The 21,407-nt window shown below is 41.1% G+C and overlaps 1 protein-coding gene across 1 annotated transcript in view; it reads left to right on the top strand.

Moving 5' to 3' along the window:
- The first annotated feature begins 382 nt into the window (after positions 1-382).
- Positions 383-21,407, top strand: part of aebp1a (AE binding protein 1a) — a 43,893-nt gene continuing 22,868 nt past the window's right edge. The window contains exon 1 of the mRNA XM_083983610.1: positions 383-644. Within this exon, the coding sequence (XP_083839736.1) occupies positions 413-644 (232 nt within the window). The 5' untranslated portion in view covers positions 383-412. The remainder of the gene's footprint in view (positions 645-21,407) is intronic.

Raw genomic sequence — 21,407 nt, 5'->3', positions numbered from 1 at the left:
TAGAATGAGATTTGTTTTGACTAGAAATGACATTTTGACTAAAAATAAGACAAATATTCTTGGTAAGATAGTAGATTTTTTGCAGTGTATAATGGTAAACTATATCCTTATGTTGGGAGAAGGTGGAGTTTTGGAGTTAGAAAGCATATAAAGATTGTGGTTTTGAGCCGTAGAGAGAGAGAGATCTCACATTGACACTAGAGATGCTCCAAGATTCGACATTTTTTGTACACTGTTCTTCTACTTTTTTGAATGCAGGTGAAGACGTGTCGGCGGTGATTCCTTCTTTTCATCAACACATCAATATACCACTTTTTTTTTACAGCTCGTTTGAGATCGGAGGAGGATTTTTTTTTCTTTTTCTTTTTCTTGAAGCTTTTGCTGTGTTTCCACTGGAGAGTAAGAGAGAGAGATGAGGACGGAGGTTCTGCTGGTTCTGGTCGGTCTGCTGACCCTGAGCTGCATCCTGGTCTCTGCTGCTGGAGGAGAAGAAGCTCTGCAGGTGAGGAGGAAGGAAGTGCAGCTGCAGAGAGATGGACAAGGAGGAAACGTGGAGCTGGCAGACGAGCCGGCGGCCGCTGAGGCTGCAGAGGCCGAGCAGACCAAGCCCAAGAAAAAGAAAACACCTGAGGAGATAGAGGCAGGTAAGAAGCAGCGACACTCTGACATAGAACAATGTTGCACAACCAAACCTGATTAGAACAACATAATCGGAGTATAAACTGCTAAAACTCAAAATCTTTTGTCTTATTTCTTGTCAAAATGTCTAATTTTTAGTCAAAACTAAACTCTTTCCACTTAAAACAAGACTCATCACCTAAAAATTTACTTGTTTTCAGATCATTTTCACTTGTTTCAAACTAATTTTCAATTGAAATAAGTAGAAAAATCTGCCAGTGAAAGCAAGTTTTTTGTGCTTGTAATAAGGAAGAAAAACTTGCTCCACTGTCAGATTTTTCTACTTATTTAAAGTGGAAAATTTGCTTGAAAAAAGTAAAAAGTGTCTGAAAACAAGCTGCTTTTTAATGTGATGAGTCTTATTTCAAATAGAATTAGATTTGTTTTGACAAGGAATGACATTTTGACTAGAGTTTTTGCAGTGTAGAAGTATCAAAAGTGAATAAAAGAGCCGTGCATTTAAGGATTGTGCATTGATTGCACCTGATAAACAATGATAAACCTCTTTGTTGGTGCCCTATAGGTAGCTTATACTGTAGAAAAATGAATTCCTCCAACATTGGGTGATCAAAGCAGAGTGCAGCACAACCAATCCTGATTAGAACAATCCTAAACAGAGTAAGAATGGAAGTATCAAAGAGTATAAAAGTGAATAAAAGATGCCACAAGAGCCGTGCATTTAAGGATTGTGCATTGTGAACAATTACCTAATAACCCTATTTGTTCATGCCCTTTATAGAAAAATGAATTCCTCCAACATTGGGTGATCAAAGCTAGACAGGATGAAGATCTCTGCACGCCAGTTATCTCACTGGCTTCTCTCATAATCTTGAACAGATGATTTTTGTGAGATGATGAAGCAAAAAAGTTAAAACTGACTCAATAAAAGATCAATAGAACAAAACCATTCAGGACAAACAGTGACATAACAATGTTGCAGAGTGCAGCACAACCAAACTTGATAAGAACAATCCTAAACAGAGCAAGAATAGAAGTATCAAAGAGTATAAAAGTGAATAAAAGATGCCACAAGAGCTGTGCATTTAAGGATTGTGCATTGATTGCACCTGGGACAAAGGAAAATGACCTAATAATAAACCTATTTGTTCGTGCCCTATAGGTAGTTTATAGAAAAATGAATTTAAAGCGAGACAGGATGGGCCGAGCCTTCTGCACGACTCATCTGTCAAAGATCTCTGCACGCCAGTTATCTCACACTGCAAAAACTCAAAATCTTACCAAGAATACTTGTCTTATTTCTAGTCAAAATAAATCTCATTCTACTTAAAATAAGACTCATCACATTTAAAAAGTAGCTTGTTTTTAGACACTTTTTACTTTTTTCAAGCAAATTTTCCACTTGAAATAAGTAGAAAAATCTGATAGTGGAGCAAGTTTTCCTTTCTTATAACAAGCACAAAAAACTTGCTTCCACTGTCAGATTTTTCTACTTATTTCAATTGAAAATTAGTTTGAAACAAGTGAAAATGATCTAAAAACAAGTTAATTTTTAGGTGACGAGTCTTATTTTAAGTGGAAAGAGATTAGTTTTGACTAGAAATGAGACATTTTGACAAGAAATAAGACAAATATTCTTGGAAAGATTTTGAGTTTTTGCAGTGCACTGGTTTCTCTCACAATGTTGAACAGACAATTTTTGTGAGATGATGAAGCAAAAAAGTTAAAACTGACTCAATAAAAGACCAACAGAACAAAACCATTCAGGTCTTATCAACATTTAAAGATTTTAGTCTGTGCAGAAAGAAAGTCTAATCTCTGCAGGCCTCTTTTTTTGCAGATTGTTGAAGTTTTTATCGATTATTGTCCCAGTGAGTCGAGTGTTTGTATGATTCAGTCTCAGACCAGGATTTGGGATTTTTGTGTCCTTCTTCTCTCACCTCCACCGCTGCTTCCTGTGTGGTTTGTGTTTCAGACCCAGAGCAGCAGCAGAGGAGGCTGGGAGGGGGGGGGGTGGAGGGGGGTGTAGGTGGGGGTTTGGTTGAAAGTATGTGAGTGAGTCTATGAGTCAGAGATGACGAGCCAGAAACTTGGAGGTCTGACAGATTCTTGGCGGACGTCATGACCTGCTTTCTCTGCCAGGGAAACAACTGTAAAGAAAGAAAGAATTAAAAAAAAAAAAAACCTTTTAAGCAGCTTGTTTTGTCCAAATGCACTGATTCAGAAGATGAGATTTCACCGTGCGTCTAAATTATGTCGACACAACAATAAAAAAAAGTCAGCAGAAAACTATTTCCACTACGGTTTTTCCATAAGGAGACAGGATTTACGAGAGGCCCAGTCCCAGTTTCAGTCCCAGTTTCTCCGATGTTCTTCTGCTGCACGTTAACTTTCCACTGAATGAAGCAAAACCACAAACAGCAGCACATCAGCTCAGCCCATAATTAACTAAACCAGAGACCAGAGAGACCCCCAAACAAACCCTCATCCACCTCAGAGTCTGGTTTATACAGACGAGCTCCTCCTCCTCCTCCTCCTCCTCCTCCTCCTCTCTCTGTTTACGTTCATTCTCTCTCGCTGCCTTGCTCAAGAGTCTGAGGCTCAGCGCTGGTATCTTCAGTTGACTTTGAGACGCTGCCAAAGACTTCAGAGAGGATTTACTGTAAGAAAACGGACGGATTAACTCGTTATAGGGGCCCCCGAGGCTAAAGGTGGCCCCCTGACCCCCCAACACAGAGCTCCATTAGAATACAATACAGACACAATACTAAAGATCCTTCAAAATAAAGGTAGATGTTTGTGTTAAAACTCCTTCAAAATAAAGGTAGACGTTTTTGTTAAAGCTCCTTCAAAATAAAGGTAGATGTTTGTGTTAAAACTCCTTCAAAATAAAGGTAGACGTTTTTGTTAAAGCTCCTTCAAAATAAAGGTAGATGTTTGTGTTAAAGCTCCTTCAGTATAAAGGTAGATGTTTGTGTTAAAGCTCCATACAGTATAAAGGTAGATGTTTGTGTTAAAGCTCCATACAGTATAAAGGTAGATGTTTGTATTAAAGCTCCATACAGTATAAAGGTAGATGTTTGTGTTAAAGCTCCATACAGTATAAAGGTAGATGTTTGTGTTAAAGCTCCATACAGTATAAAGGTAGATGTTTGTATTAAAGCTCCATACAGTATAAAGGTAGATGTTTGTGTTAAAGCTCCATACAGTATAAAGGTAGATGTTTGTGTTAAAGCTCCATACAGTATAAAGGTAGATGTTTGTGTTAAAGCTCCATACAGTATAAAGGTAGATGTTTGTATTAAAGCTCCATACAGTATAAAGGTAGATGTTTGTGTTAAAGCTCCATACAGTATAAAGGTAGATGTTTGTATTAAAGCTCCATACAGTATAAAGGTAGATGTTTGTGTTAAAGCTCCATACAGTATAAAGGTAGATGTCCATGTGTAGTGTGATTATAAAGCAGCTCTAGGTTCTATATTAATACTGTGAAAGTATCAAAGCCTCAGTCCACAGAGAAATGCACACAGCCTGTATTCAGAAACTGAGCCTTAAAACCAGCCGTCAGGACTTCCTGTCACTTTGTGATGTCACAACTAAGCCCCGCCCCCTCACCACCTGGACCCACCATCCATCCAACAACAACTTGCAGGATTTTTAGTTTCTCTGAGTGTTTTATTCTGAAATCTTCTCTATTTTTTTTATTTATTGGATCATTTTAGAAAACAGTCAGCCAATCAGAAGAGAGGCTCAGAGCCTCCTCCTCTCTTCTGATTGGCTGACACCGACCTGTTGTTACTAGAGCTCCAGAGAGAAGCTGAGAGAGAGAGGAGATGGAAAACTACACTGAGATGTTTTTACATCTTCTCCTGGATCAAACCCTTCAAAATAAAAGACATAAGCTGAAGAACATATTGAGTTTTAAGTCGTATTATAGAATCCAACTTAGGTCAAATATTATTTTTCATTCATTTAATTGAAACGACCAATAGCGAGTCGACATTCAGTCGGCCTGAGGCCTTCAGTCTTCATCCAGTGGATCCAGCTGGGACCATGACATGTAATTTAAAACAGAAAAAAAAGAAAAGAAAAACTCTTTTCCATAAAACTAAAACTGAGTCTGAACAAACAAAAACAGGAAAAACTTTGATGCTGGATAATAAAAAAAAATCAAAAGGTTCTTTCACGCCTATTTAAATTTTTGTGGACACAACAAAACAAAACAGAACAGACCTGGGGGAGGGAGGGAGTGTTGTGTTTAAGGACCGCTGGAACATCAGGAAAACAAGCCTCTCTCTCTCTGTGTGTCTGATGATGACAGGTTGTAAAAACAAGGGTGGATTAAAGCAGTGGTTCTCAACTGGTGGGTCGGGACCCAAAAGTGGGTCTTGGACCCGTTCTGGATGGGTCGCGGACAGCTGGTCAAAAAAGTAAATAATATTTAATGCACATCTGATGTTGGACATGTCTTTTATTTTGAAAAATAACTTATTTTGAAAGGCACGAGACACGTGAACACATGCAGTTGTAATGCTCCTCCTCACTTTCTTATTATTTGCTCCATTTGCTCTGAATGCAAAGATATCAGTTTCTTATTAATGTGGCCTGATGCAGTGAATCTTGTTTTGTTTTGTGGGTCTTTATTTTGTGCGATTTGATATTTATTCACTTTAGTGAACATGCTCTGAATGCAGAGATGCATTAGAAGTCAAATATATCGTTTTGTGGGTCTCCATTTTGTGCAGTTTGATATTTTTTTTGATATTTGATATTTTGATTTTTTTTTCACGTCCGTACATGCACTGCAAAAACTCAAAATCTTACCAAGAATATTTGTCTTATTTCTAGTCAAAACAAATCTCATTCTACCTAAAATAAGATTCTACCTAAAATAAGACTTTTCACTTGAAATAATCTGATAGTGGGGAAAGTTTTTCATTCTTATTACAAGCACAAAAAACTTGCTTTCACTGGCAGATTTTTCTACTTATTTCAAGTGATAATGTGTTTGAAACAAGTGAAAATGATCTAAAAACAAGTTGATTTTTAGGTGATGAGTCTTATTTTAAGTGGAAAGAGATTAGTTTTGACTAGAAATTAGACATTTTGACAAGAAATAAGACAAATATTCTTGGAAAGATTTTGAATTTTTGCAGTGTGCAGTTGTCATGGTAACTCCTCAGTTTCATTCATGTGCTCTGAAATGCACTTTGCTCAATAAAGAGCTAAATGAGTTTTTAAAGGCTTAAAAAAAAAAATCTTGGTTTGAATTCTATAAAAGTGGGTCGCGACTTAATGACCATGGGACAATGTGGAGCCCAGAGTGAGACTAGTTGAGGACCCCTGGATTAAAGAACTCCAAACTCCCAACGCCCCGTGAACGCATCTTCTCTGTAATGTTCCATGTTGTTTCATACTTTCATGTTTATCTGCAGTTTCTAATCAGAGGCTTGGAGAGAGAGGAGGCGTAACGATACACTAGGCTACACCTCTGCATGTCTGGAAACAGTTTCAGTCTGGACGTCCCGAGGTCACGCAGCCCCCCCCCACCCCCCCTCTGTCCTCCCTCTGTTTGTCTCTCAGCTTCATATCATGAAAACAAACATCTGGACCTCAGAGGCAGATGAGCTGTGAAACACCAGAGTCTTTCTTTAAAGAGTAAACAAGAGTGTTGTTACTGAAACTCTTCTAGTTTTCCCCAATAAAGCCTGATAGATAATCAATAGGCTACAACACTGATTATCATCTTATTGTAGATTAATAGGTAACACAGTGACATTTTACTGTTTTTTAAAGGGACAACGAGGAGTTTCTATTTGGTTATAAAAAAGTCTCACATTAATGTGGATGAATCTACGTTACCACTTGTTAATGGTCCATTTTAGATAAATCTGTGGTTTTGTCTCTATGGTTATTTTGTTATTATTAGTGGTGGTGGAAATGCTGGGCGAGCCGACCAGCGTTTCTTTACTTTCGGTTTCATGGCGAGTCCTGAGAATAACGCCGCCGAATCTCCGTTTATGGTGGGAACTACGACGGTATGTGATCGTCTTCCAACCTCTGACTTTAATTCTTGATGAATGAAAACATGAGTCTGTCTTGCGCCGGTCAAAGAATTTCACGGTGCGGAGGCTCATAAATGTAGTGTGGAAACACTTCACTTTTCCAAAACTCCTCGTTGTCCCTTTAAGTGAAGTTGTCAGACTCAGTAGTGATAGTGAACATAGCACACGACTGGATCTGGCAACACAAGTAGCTCCGCCCACAATCACCAGTCACTATAGTTACACGTCGGCTTGTGCACGTATTAAACGAATCAGCTACAGTAAGCTAATGAATTAGCTTTAAAGGGATAGTTCAACATTTTGGCAAACTGGTCCATTGCCATAATCCCTATAGTCATAGCAGTAGGTTCGTTACCTTTAATTGTCGGTGCAAGCTATTTTTAGAACGGCGGAGCAGAGCCGTGAGCTGCTCAGAGCTACGCTACGGAGGCTCATTATGGGATTACTTGGTTTCCCTCATCAAACTCATCAAATACACAACTCCACAACGCTCTGGTGGACAAGTTGTGACCTGCACATTCACCACGCTATGAGATAATACGTCACGTGCCGCCTAAATATTCTGTCTGGCTGTATTTTTTTAAGTTAAACAAAGGTTTAAATGTACAAAAATATACTATACATAGTATTTCTCCCATATACTGTATGTAGTCACTTCAACTTTTAAAAAATCAGGAGTTATTTGTAATTTCTCTGTAATTTAAAGTGTCAAAATATCATGTGGTGCGACCGTCCAGCCATGACTGCTGTTTTGAAAACTTATTTGAAATTACTCTAAATCTATTACAATTTATTTTCTGCCCTATTTGGCATGATTTACAAAGTGTTTTGTATTCCTGTACAAAATTGCAAAGCTTTTGCAGTTATATTTATTTCATAATATACAAATAAACTTTGTCCGATCATATCCATTTCATTAAAGGAGTATTATCGCAATAATTCGGCCACTAGATGGAGCCAGGCGGAGCTTATCAGATATAAACAAGTGGCCAGCTGTCAGAGAGAGAGAGCAGCCTCGTTTAGTCCTCCCCCTCCTCCCTCCCCCCCCCTCCTCCCTTAACAGGTTGAATGAACGTGCAATCGCGGGAAAAAGAAAACTCGCTAGTGGAAGCGGCAGCTCTACGTCGCACACAACCACAACAACGACAACAACAGCAACTGCAACGTCCTCCTCCTTAATAACGCTGAGAGGACAGCTGAAGAAAGACACAGGGACATGGAGACAAAGTGTTCTACCAGCGATTCAGTGACTGTGAGCAGCCTGACACTGCTACATTACTATTTACTGTTGCATATTTGTCCGGTTCGGGGGTCGGATTTGCGAGTTCCGAGTGCATTTTAACGCAGCAAGCGCCGGGCCGGCTTGGATCATAACAAAGACAAATGCTGCATTTGCCCCATGGACACTATACTGTTGGCGATTTTTTTTGTAAATTTAGTTATGGCTCCCCCCGACCTATCTTTTGCATATTTCAGCTTATTTTATGCTATTACTGCTGTATTTGCGATAATGCTCCTTTAAATATCATGTGGTGCGACCATCAATAAATGACCACTTTTGAAATTTTTATGTTGAAATCTACTCAAGGACAGGGAGTTGTATCATCCACCATTTTGTCATAGAGCTATGGAAGCAGAAAGAAGGTTTGTGGCTCTCTCATTCTTTTCTTTTTTTTTAAATAACCTTTTTAACTGCTCGAATGTTGTTGCCACATTTGGATATCATGTGGTATGACCTCAAAAAAAAACATTAATTTAAGTTTTTTTTTTTTTTTCCGCAAATGTGTATTTTTATCATAAATTTCATAGTGACCTTTTGTGGGAAGCTAGCTAGCTGTGTTTATGTTGCTAATCTTGTTTTAGTAATATTTGACTGAACTTGAAATGTGGTGGTCATGTGGTGCAACCGCTGCAGATTGTTTTCCATCATAGATAGGCCTACTATATGACCAAGATTGGCAGTTTTTATACTTTTTATATTCAATTGATGATTGATAAACATTAAAGGGAAACCTCGTTTTTTTTTCAACCTGGGCCCTGTTTTCATATGTTTTTCTGTATATGTGAGTGATAAAAGTATTATCCATCACTCACGTATACAGAAAAACATATGAAAACAGGGCCCAGGTTGAAAAAAAAACAAAGTTTCCCTTTAAGTACTTAATTTTTAGTATTATTTTGAATGTTTTTTTGATATTTGATGAGTCATTTTGCTAATATTTCAGAAATAATGGTTAGTTCATCTTTGTAAAATATAAGAATTGTATTATTATTATTATTAAAATAACTTGTCCATACTTGGCCATAAGTGCCAGATATAATATATTTTAACAAGAAAGATGCTCTCTTTGTCATTGCAGAATCTGAGCTAGCAACCTCACGCAACTCTACGTTGACCAGCCTAGATTGGCCAACGTTCGAATGCGCCTGGGGTGAGCGGCACATATGCACACACACACACACACACACACACACACACACACACACACACACACACACACACACACACACACACACACAGATACAGTACACATACAGTTAGATTTTTATCAGAAAATCAAGAAATGTTTATGAAATGTTTGTGTTCATGTTGTCCATGCAAGGAACGTTACCAGACAGAGTTGTTTTAGAGGTAGAGGGATTATGGCAATGAGGCGAATATACCAAAATGTTGAAATTTCCCTTTAAAACATAATTTGCAATTGCAAGATAGTAATCAATCCCAGTGTAACACAGCAAGTTCCTCCAGGATATTGTGAAACGTTTAAAAGTACTGGAGGAGAGTGGGTGAGTTGTTTTGGTCTCGTTTCAATAGAAACCAGGCAAAGCTAACAGATGTTTGATGCCTCGTATTATGGGATGGGACCCTGTTTGTACTGTTGATGACGTTTGGTGCTGTTCTGAGCATTATTTGTGGCTATGAGTGGCTTTTTCATCGGTTACGCGTGGATAAATATACTGCATTGTTTGTTATGGTCAGACCTACAGACCTACAAATGAAAGTCTGAAGGGAAACATTTGGCAGTAAAAGTTCATATAAAATGTTTAAAGAAGCTGCTCTCTCTCTCTCTGTCTGTCTTCCATACATTCACAACCTATAACTGACTGTCGTCGTCGTCTTCTTTAAAGGAGAACATCTGTTAGCTTTGCCTGGTTTCTATTGAAACAAGACCAAAACAACTCACCCACTCTCCTCCAGTACTTTTAAACATTTACCAATATCCTGGAGGAACTTGCTGTGTTACACTGGGATTGATTACTATCTTGCAATTGCAAATTATGTTTTAAAGGGATATTTCAACATTTTGGTATATTCGCCCCATTGCCATAATCCCTCTACCTCTAAAACAACACCGGGTGACCATCAGGAAAATGATTTAGGGGTCAAAAATGACCGGAGTTCTCCTTTAACCTCTGCAGCCAGAGCGAAGAAAACAGCCAGAAGGAAGCAGAAACCTCCTAAACCCACCAAAAAACCAAAACCTCCAAAACCCACCAAGAAACCAAAACCTCCAAAACCCACCAAGAAGCCGAAGGCGCCAAAACCCACCAAGAAAACAAAGGCCACGACGACACAAGACCCGTCTCTGACGAAGGAGGAGCGGCTGTGGATAGAGCTGGGATGGGGCGCACGTACGTCCACTGGGACTCGAACCTGAACAATAGGACGAATCGCCTTGTTGTTTACAACTACTTCCGGGTAGAAAACCAGCATGAGAACAATAGTGACGGACGAGAGTTTCGCTATATATATATAATTTTTCATGTCACTATATCGCCGTTTAGACTAATCTGATGTTTGTAAAGTTTATAAAACCAATGATTGGACAAACATTACTATTTATTTGTGCACATTTTTGTAATTAGTCATGGTTATCATAGATTAGCCGGGCTAACGGTTAGCTACCTGTTTAACTTTAATAACTCAGTGACTCAATAAACGCTCCATGAAAAACTATTTTCTCCAGCGGATATCTGAGTTACAACATGACTGAGCTAACTGGAGTAGTTTCATGTCGTGTCCCACAACGGGAGGGTTTTAACAGCTGACGTCCTGATGTTAGCTTATCTACCGTTAGCTTAGCTACCGTTAGCTGTCCTTGTCAGCTGAGCCACTGATGCTTTCTAGACACTGTGATTCCCCCAAACTGAATAAATTCAACACATAGCAACACAAAACACACACACAGAAATAGTAATGTTTCTTCAATCATTTCAGATTTGTCTAAACGGTGATAGGGCGAAAAATATGATATAGCTAAACTCTCGTTCGTTACTATTGATCTCATTCAAATTACGTGCTGGTTTTCTACCCGGAAGTAGAATGTAAACAACAAGGAGATTCAGTCTATAAAAGTCTAGTAAAACAACAGACTCACAGCCTTTTAACTGCTGCTCTTTGTCTTTACAGTGATACGACGTGCGGCCCCGAAACCGACCGGGTGGGTGGAGCCTGTGGAGCCGGACCTGCGTAAGATTATTATTATTATTAAAATAACTTGTCCATACTTGGCCATAAGTGCCAAATATAATATATTTTAACAAGAAAGATGCTCTCTTTGTCATTGCAGAATACTACTCTCCATGGATCCACCAAGATTGGGGATCGGTCAAAGGCGCCTGGGGTGAGCGGCACATATGCACAGACACACGGTTTGATTTTTATCAGAAAATCAAGAAATTTTTATGAAATAAAATGAAATAAAATGAAATGTTTGTGTTCGTGTTCGTGTTCGTGTTCGTGTTCGTGTTCGTGTTCGTGTTCGTGTTCGTGTTGTTCATGCAAGGATTGGGTAAAGATTGGGCCAAGATTGGGCCAAGATTGGGCCAAGATTGGGCAAAGTTCAAAAAGGCCTGGGCCACACTCACACGGTGTGTATGAAATGTTCGTTTTCATGTTTGAAATGTTAATAAAATCTGGTTTAAACATGAAATTTGCATGGAATGAATTATTTATTGGTCTCTTTAAATTGATTTTTAATGATACAAGGTCTTGAGGTCATTTGGCGCAACCACCCATCCTGTGGTGCGAGCAATAATAACAATACCTATATCACATACAAACTAAAATATCTAAATTCTGTAACTGAAACATTACTAACTGATACAATATGCTTAAGTAAAAGGTATTTTTAAAACATTTTTATCAGTATTATGCAATTGAAAGAAAAAATCAGTTGGTTAACTACATTTAATATAGCGACTGTGACATTGTAGAGCTAAAATATGAGAGCATTATTTACAAAAATTCTAATGAAATGCAAACACTTTGTTTCTATGTGCTTGATTGTAAAAAAAAAAAAAAAAAAAAAACTATTCAGTATGTTAAGAAAATGTATTAATTTTAAGATAAATTCTGGTCGCAACACATGACATTTTTTAAGGCCACGGGCAATTCATCTATATGAAAAAACACTAAAATTGCTAAATTCTAAAATTTTACGTTAATCTTTGTGTACATAACATCCTTAATATTTGAACAGCTGCAAGATATATTCTTATTTTTGATATTTTAAAACTGGCATGTTGAAAAACCTTATACAGTACGTCATTGACCCAATAACAGAACGTTACCAGACAGAGTTGTTTTAGAGGTATAGGGATTGTGGCAATGGCCGAATATACCAAAATGTTGAAATATCCCTTTAAAACATAATTTGCAATTGCAAGATAGTAATAAATCCCAGTGTAGCACAGCAATTTCCTCCAGGATATTGCGAAATGTCTAAAATCTCAAGTATCAAGATGATATCGTGTCCTGGAGCCTCCTAATCTCCACACAAATGAACATTTGACCGGTTTTGACTTGTGACTCAGATGTTTCCTCTTATGTAACGACTCTGTACAGTGTTAAAGCAGCAGTCGGTGGTGTGTGTGTGTGTGTGTGTGTGTGTGTGAGGGTCGGGGGGTCGGGGGGGTTCATTAGTCTCTGGCAAAGCTCTTCACTCTGACTGTGTCATGTTTGGTCTCAGCCCAAAACAAACCCGTGAGGTGACTGAGTTCTCCACAACACAGTCCGTCTGTCTGAGCAGACCTACAAAATAAAAGTCTGAAGGGAAACATTTGGCAGTAAAAGTTCAAATAAAATGTTTAAAGGGATACGCCAACTTGCCTCACTCCCGAGTCCATGACCAGCAGACCATCCTTTCGACTGTGCGTGTGTAACCCCTGTGTTGGTGTGTCTTCTGTAAATAAGCACTTGAAGCTGCTGGTTGGAGTAACAGCCGGTTTATTCTGCATGTATGACAAAAAGGACAGAAGCAAGAAGTAAGTAACGCTGTTCTCCCTCTCGTGGGCACAGTCAGTCTCTTTCGTTCAAATCCTCGTTTACATTGACAATCATAAATGAGATAGAGTTACAATTCAAATAAAATAAAATAAAACAAAACACAATACTTTCAGGTTGATCGTATAGTGGTTTTTTGTACTGAAATATCTGTGAATAAAATAAAAGAGAATGTGTATAAAATAAAAATAAAAGAGTGTATGTGCTATAAATGCAAGTTCAGAAGAATGCATTTAAAAATAAAATACATGCTATGTTTTTGCATCTGGCTATTACCTTTTTCAAACATTTTTATACTCAACAAACCAGTAGTTGCATAAAATAACCACAAAATATTTTTTAACACACACACATCTGCTGTCTTGGAACATTCACTCACATACCTGCATGTATGACAAAAAGGACAGAAGCAAGAAGTAAGTAACGCTGTTCTCCCTCTCGTGGGCACAGTCAGTCTCTACAGAAGAAACAACATTGTGTTACGCTAATACTGTTAGCTCTATGCTACTCATTTCTCTCGACGACAATACAAAACAAAAACACGGCGAATCCGCGGGGAGCATGGAAAAATCAACAACAACGTACAACAAGTCAGTATACAGTATAATCTTGATGTTACGTGACTTAAACAACTGTAAATAAGTTTTAGCCCAGGAGCTCGTGAGAAACGTTACCTTTCGTTCAAATCCTCGTTTACATTGAGGATTTCCCACAATCCCTTTCTCTATACCCGTTCCAGCGGCACACGCGATAGACAGCAGAGGGCGCTCATACCACATTTAGCTGGATTTACACAGCTTCTTTTAACTATGTTACATACACCCCCCAGAAATCCTGCTAAATTGGGGTACAGTAAACAAAATACTCAAAAAAAAACACATTCATATAAGTCACAAATTACTGCCTGTGCAGCCATAAGCACACTACTCAGTCAAAATCAGTTATAAACTTTCCACTAGGGAATAAGCGAGTAAGGTTTTGGCCAATCCCCTTACCAACCTAGACACAAAAGATGCCGTGTACACCTCTCATATAATAAACAGTGCTCAATAGCAGAGATAACTTATGTATCCTAGGCCACAGTCAGGCAAAAAAAACATGTATCTGGATCACTCAAACTACCCAGAAAACATATTCCTCACAAAAGAAAACAGTGAATCAACTGTTGAAGCTGAATCATCTACGACCTGTTCATTCATCTCACAGATTAGTCTAGCTGGAGGTTTTACAGGTCTACCTGACCTAGTGTTAAGTGCAGGTGGCTGTACACTAACAACATGGTCTTGTGTGCGTGTAGGAGGCTGTGTATCAGTCAAGTGTTCAGGGGAGGGGCCATGGTCAGGTGGTACAGGTGACATTGACACTGAACTTTCAGCAGTGGCCGCAAGAGCAGGCGGCTGGTCAGCACACTCCAAAGAAGGAAGGGCATCCAGGACCTCACTCACAACATCTGGGGCCACAGTCACATCTGCACCTGAGGGTTGAGCCTCCACATCCCCTGCGGGAGAACAATCAGGCTGGACGGCCGCCACAACCTCGTCAATCCCATCATCCATGTGCATGAGCCAGTTAATGGTCTTTGTCTCACTGTCCTGAACATCAGAAGGAACTGCCGGTTCACACACTCCACTCCCAGCAACAGATGAGCAGTCAGAGTCCACAATGTCGTCTCCTCCTGCAGGCAGGAAACTCACAGGGAGCAGAAGGTTTCTGTGAACAACTTTTTCTCTTGATGTGACAGGATCTCTGATATGATACACATTGATTCCATGCTTTACAGACACCACTTCAAACACTGTGGATTCCCATTTGTCTGCAATTTTCCTTTTTCCTCTCTCACCACGGTTTGCAAGCAAAACTCTGTCCCCGACAGTGAGAGGGGAGCCTTTGGCTCTGCGGTTGTAGTTCTTTGCTTGACGTGTCTGTTCAACGTGACTGTTCTGCCGGGCAATGCGTGCAGCTTCAGATAAGTCATGTTTCAAACGTGCAACAAACTCCTGATGGTCAACAACAGTATCGCTGGGGAGGGCATGCTGGAACAAAACATCAACAGGCAAACGAGGGATCCTCCCAAACATGAGGAAAAAGGGGGCAAATCCTGTTGTTTCATGCTCAGTGCAATTGTAACAAAAAGTCAGCATCTGAAGCATTTGGGGCCACCTCGCCTTGGATTGTGGGGGCAGTGCTCTTATCATATTCCCAAGAGTCCTGTTGTACCGCTCAACAACACCGTTCCCCATGGGATGGTACGGGGTGGTATGCGATTTCTGGACGCCAGCCATCTCTAGGAGCTCTTTAATGAGCCGACTTTCAAAATTGGCTCCTTGATCCGAATGGATGCGTTTAGGGAAACCATAAATGCAGAAAAAGTCATTCCAAAGACGACGGGCAACCTGTTTTGCTGACTGGTTTTTACATGGAAATGCATGAGACAGTTTGGAAAAATGATCTGCTTTCAAGTATGCTTTCAAGTGGAGCACGATCGTTGGGCTCAGGGGTTTTCCCCACTACACAACGAAAACAGTTCCTCACATGATTGATGATGTCACGCTCCATCCCTATCCAGAAAAACCTCTGCCTGGCGAGGGAGAGTGTACGAGCCTGGCCCTGATGACCAGCTGAATCATGTAGGCCATGGAGGACTTGGGATTTCAGGGAGTCTGGAACAACAAACTGTTGAGTGGTAGTGTTCATTTGTCTGTCTTTCTTTACCTTGTACAACACGCCGTCTTTGATGGAAAGTTTGGGCCAGTGTCTCAAGAGTTTCATCACACCACGAGGTTCTTCCGTACGCTCGCGTCTAGTGGGTCTCCGGTGACGCTGGACGTAGTGGAGCACTCTGCCCAGAACAGCGTCCTGCTCTTGTAGGTTTATCAGCTCACTCCTTGGTGTAGAAGCAGTCTGGTCGACATTGAAAAGTTGGGGAATAGCTGGACCTGTGCCTCTCACTCGGCTGACACCACCTGAGTCATGTGCTTCCAGAACAGCTGACACGTCCTGTGACTGCAGGGACCCTGAAGGAGGAGGAGAGAGGACAGCTTCTTCCTCGGGCTGATCAGTGACAAACTGACAGTTGTTAGTGAATCTAAATGCATCTTGTACTGTCCTATCCACCATCCCACTGACTTGGTTTAATAGGAAAGCATAAGGCTCGCTCACAAGACGGTGGCTCATGCATGACTGGACAAATGGCTCTCTGCTTAGCGCGTCAGCAACTACATTTTTTGTGCCAGGGACATAGTTTAGATCGAAACTGAATGCTGCAAGCTTTGAAACCCACCTCTGTTCGCATGCATCTAACCTAGGCTTAGTCAAGATGTATGTTAGGGGGTTATTATCGGTCCAAACTGTGAAATGCCGTCCCTTCAACCAGTGGCTAAATTTGTCACAAACTGCCCATTTAAGAGCGAGAAACTCTAGTCGATGCGCTGGATAGTTCAGCTGGGCATGGGAGAGTGTTTTGCTGGCAAACGCCACTGGCCTGGCGATCTTTCCACCAGGAGGCAACTGTGAGAGGACAGCTCCTAGGCCATCAAAGGAGGCATCGACAGCGAGGATGAACGGAGCATTAAAATCTGGATGAGCTAATGTGGCACTGTGTAATAGCCCATGTTTCAAAGTTTCAAATGAATCCCTACACTCATCAGTCCAGTCAGCTTGGGACAGTTTCACATGACCTTTTTTAAATTTAGGCTTATGGCCTCTACCTCTCTTTGGTGTAGCAGCGGGTTCCGCCACCAGGTTGAACAGTGGCTTAGCCTTAGCAGAGCATCCCTCAATGAAGTGATGATAGTAGAGAACCATCCCTAAGAATGATCTGATCTTCTTAGCGCACGGCGTTTTTCCATCAGACTCCATCAGGTCAGATTCCTGGACATTGCTGATAGCCTGTACCTTACTTGGGTCAGTCCTGACACCATCCTCACATATGATGTGTCCCAAAAACTTCACAGACCGGCGGAGGAAGTAGCACTTTTTAGGTGAGAGCTTCAAGTTGTTCGCTGCGAGGCGTGTGAAAATCATCTGCAAACGCTGAAGAGCAACACATTCAGACGGAGCAAAAACCATAAGATCATCCAGGTAACATAATAGACTTGTGAAGTTCTCATCCCCAAAAATTGACATCATCATTCGCATGAATGTGGCAGGGCTGTTGGTCAGGCCTTGGGGCATCCTGTTATATTCATGGAGACCGAATGGAGAAGAGAAAGCTGTGTATTTTTTGTCACTTTCATGAAGTCTAACATTATAAAACCCGGAGGTCAAGTCCATTGTAGAAAAAAACACATTACCACCGAGTGCAGCGAGTGCGTCTGTCTGGTGAGGTAATGGATGCGCATCTTTCACTGTTCTTGCGTTTAACCATCTGAAATCATTACAGATGCGGAGATCACCGTTCGGCTTGACAACAAGGACAAGGGGAGATGAATATTCACTCTGGGACTTCCTGATTATCCCCAATTCCTCCATTTCATTTAGAGCTGTCCTGAGTTTATCATAATGGCATGGTGGGACTCGCCTGTATGGAAACCTGAAGGGTTTGTCGTCCACCAGGCGGATTCTGTGGACAAAATCTGGTGCTTCACCACAGTCCATTTTGTGTTTTGAAAAAATAGATTCAAACTGCACAATGATCTGCAACAGTTTATCTTTCCACTCAGGGGAGACTTCACAAGATGAGAGATCCAGATCCTGAAGGCCCATTTCGGTCAAGACATGTGATATCTCTTCCTCTGACCGAGGCGCAGGTGATGAGCTCTGTGTGTGCTGCACGTTGGATTGGATGCTGACAGGTTCAGGTAAGTCCTGCACAGAAGAGCAGTTGGACACATCTGCAACTTTAGCATTTCTTTTCAAGGTGAGTATCTTTTCTGTGGGATTCACTATTTTGACTGGAACCCAGCCATCACCCCATAAGGGAGTGACAACTCTCCCCACTAGAATTTGTGCAGGTCTGCATTTGGACTGAGTGGGTTCAATGATGACTGTGCTGCCCACTGCAGAGACATCAGGTGCAGACAGCTTAGCCCACACTAAATGTTCAGACATGGGCTGTAGATTCACACATCTTTTGAGTTTAGCTGTGCCGATTCTGTGTGACGCTGTCCCGCCCTCCCTGTCATTTGAGGAAGACAACATAGACAACAATTGAGGCAGGTTGTCCTGAGCACTACTGGCCGAAGATGTGACGGTCTGGACTTTAGCTGTGTCTTTCACCTGTGAGATCAGCCACTTGATAGCATTGTTGCCCAGGATCATGTCATCAGCTTGGCCTGGCACAACTAAAACAGGAATGATCACTTTATAGCCATAAACAGATACAGTTAGGTCATATATGGCAGCAGGTGCGACAGGGTGACCGCCACAACCAATAATGACAAAATCTTCAGCAGATCGTTTTTCAATGTTTGGAATGGACTGGGAAAGTTTGGAGTCAGCCGTCTCACTTACAGTGCATGCCATGGATCCACTATCCACCAAAGCTCTGAGGACTTCACCACCATCAGTAGACACATCTGTATAGAACAGTTCATTTGTCTCTGGAAGTCTTTGCAGGTTTTGCACAATTAGTGTCTTGTTTGATGGCAACGAGCTACTGTAGGTGTGACACAAAGTTTCATAATCATCTTCTGTCAAGTCCGAGGTGGGAGGTTCACTGACATGATCTGCGCTGTCCTCCCCTGTACGCAGATCATTCAGTTTCCCTGCTGACCATGAAGAGGAGGGCGTCTCCCCTCTGGGCAGGTGCGTCTTGAGTGGCCAGGTGAGTGACACAGGAAACACAGTCTGTTCTCTCGGCAGTGTGTGAGGGCTGTGTGAGAGCTGTCTTTACATACAGAACATGGTGTGTCAGTCAAACCCTCAATTCTAGGAGCCCTGTTGTTGTTTAGGTTTCTACTGGCTCGGGCTGGGCCCTGGAGCAGCACTTTTTCTAGCATGCTAATCAGTCTTTCAAGAGTGGCGTTGTCTTGACTAACATTCTTTTTTAGCTCAGGAGTGTCAGAAACAGGAGTATTAGGGCTAAACTCAGCTGCATTAATGTTGATCCTGTTACCCTCTCTCTTAGAAGACTTGACACACTTCTCAAGATGATATTCATCCAGCACTTCCTGCACTTCACGAGCTGACCATTTATCAACTGTCTTGGAGCGAAAAGTAAGAGCTAGGTCTCTACTCGGGCAGTGTCTGATGAACATACGTGTGACTTCAACACTGGGGTTGTCAAAAACTTTACCCTGCTCTCTAAGGCAGCTAGCAACAACATCAGCAGCTCTGTTCAGTCTGAGCCAATACTCATATGAGTCTTCTTGGTCTTTTGGTGTTGTGGAATAAAAATCAGCTAGAGGTACAGTGGAGCAATAGCTAGAACTGAAGTGTTTGCGCAAAAGTCCATAAATTGCTTGTGGGTTGTGCTGTACATCAATCTCACCATTTCTTATTCCAAACCGTACAACATCCTTTGCTCTGCCTCGTAGGTGGATGAGGATTTCCTCTGCTTGATTCTCCAGCTGTACACCACTCTTCCGAATGTAGGTCCTCATTGATTCCTCCCATTCATCAACAGTCAACACATCTGAACTCTCTCCTCGGAATGCAGGTGGGTCCTTAACTTTTCGCTGAGTGACCAGTTGGACGTGGGAGAGGTCCAGTGTGCGTCCAGGGGTGAAGTCTTTATTATCAGATGTCTTGACATTGTCTGTGTGCATTGCAGATGTGGGGCTAGATGTGGCAAGATGTGACATAATGCTATCAGCTACTTGTTGCCCAATCTGCTGTGCAATGGTGCACACTTGGTCAGCTAGTCTACCATCATCAAAAGGAGGGCATGGAACTGATGTATCAGTGCATTGTGGTGGATTTAGATCATCTAAGGGCTGAGCCTGAGGTGTCACTACACTCCCACATTTGAAAGGACTATGCACAGAATCATCATCATAACCAGACTTATCTCCCGCCCCATGGTTACCCAAAGAAAATGGAGCTGGTGTACTGTGAAACCCTCTACCTCTGCCAAAACCGAGGGGGAACACATCAAAGGTATCAGACTTACTGAAACTCATGCTTGGTACAGGTAAAACAACATTCAAAGAAAATAACAGCCCACGGAGAAAATAGCTGTGATCTATATCAAACAAGAAAATGATACAGCTCCAAGGCGGTGAAGCGACGAGAAGACATCCACCCGGTCCGGCGTGGTCATGGACGAGTCACGGCACCAATGTAACCCCTGTGTTGGTGTGTCTTCTGTAAATAAGCACTTGAAGCTGCTGGTTGGAGTAACAGCCGGTTTATTCTGCATGTATGACAAAAAGGACAGAAGCAAGAAGTAAGTAACGCTGTTCTCCCTCTCGTGGGCACAGTCAGTCTCTTTCGTTCAAATCCTCGTTTACATTGACAATCATAAATGAGATAGAGTTACAATTCAAATAAAATAAAATAAAACAAAACACAATACTTTCAGGTTGATCGTATAGTGGTTTTTTGTACTGAAATATCTGTGAATAAAATAAAAGAGAATGTGTATAAAATAAAAATAAAAGAGTGTATGTGCTATAAATGCAAGTTCAGAAGAATGCATTTAAAAATAAAATACATGCTATGTTTTTGCATCTGGCTATTACCTTTTTCAAACATTTTTATACTCAACAAACCAGTAGTTGCATAAAATAACCACAAAATATTTTTTAACACACACACATCTGCTGTCTTGGAACATTCACTCACATACCTGCATGTATGACAAAAAGGACAGAAGCAAGAAGTAAGTAACGCTGTTCTCCCTCTCGTGGGCACAGTCAGTCTCTACAGAAGAAACAACATTGTGTTACGCTAATACTGTTAGCTCTATGCTACTCATTTCTCTCGACGACAATACAAAACAAAAACACGGCGAATCCGCGGGGAGCATGGAAAAATCAACAACAACGTACAACAAGTCAGTATACAGTATAATCTTGATGTTACGTGACTTAAACAACTGTAAATAAGTTTTAGCCCAGGAGCTCGTGAGAAACGTTACCTTTCGTTCAAATCCTCGTTTACATTGAGGATTTCCCACAATCCCTTTCTCTATACCCGTTCCAGCGGCACACGCGATAGACAGCAGAGGGCGCTCATACCACATTTAGCTGGATTTACACAGCTTCTTTTAACTATGTTACACGTGCAGTAACAAGGGAGATAGAGCCGTATCGCCCGTAATTAGCTTAGCTCAAACACTGGAAGTGTATAGGTAGTGTTAGCCTGCCTCCACCTAAAGTCGCTAATTAGCTTAGCTCAAACGCTGGAAGTGTAGGTAGTGTTAGCCTGCCTCCACCTAAAGTCATCAGAGAAACTCTTCAGCAACTCTAAACGGAAACCGGCGGGCCGATCTTCATCTCAGAGCTGACAAAACTCTCTCCGGTAAGGCATCTTGAGCG

Source organism: Trachurus trachurus, assembly GCF_905171665.1.
Source record: "Trachurus trachurus genome assembly, chromosome: 12".
NCBI classification, from domain to species: domain Eukaryota; kingdom Metazoa; phylum Chordata; class Actinopteri; order Carangiformes; family Carangidae; genus Trachurus; species Trachurus trachurus.
This window is presented reverse-complemented; position numbering and strand designations above follow the sequence as displayed.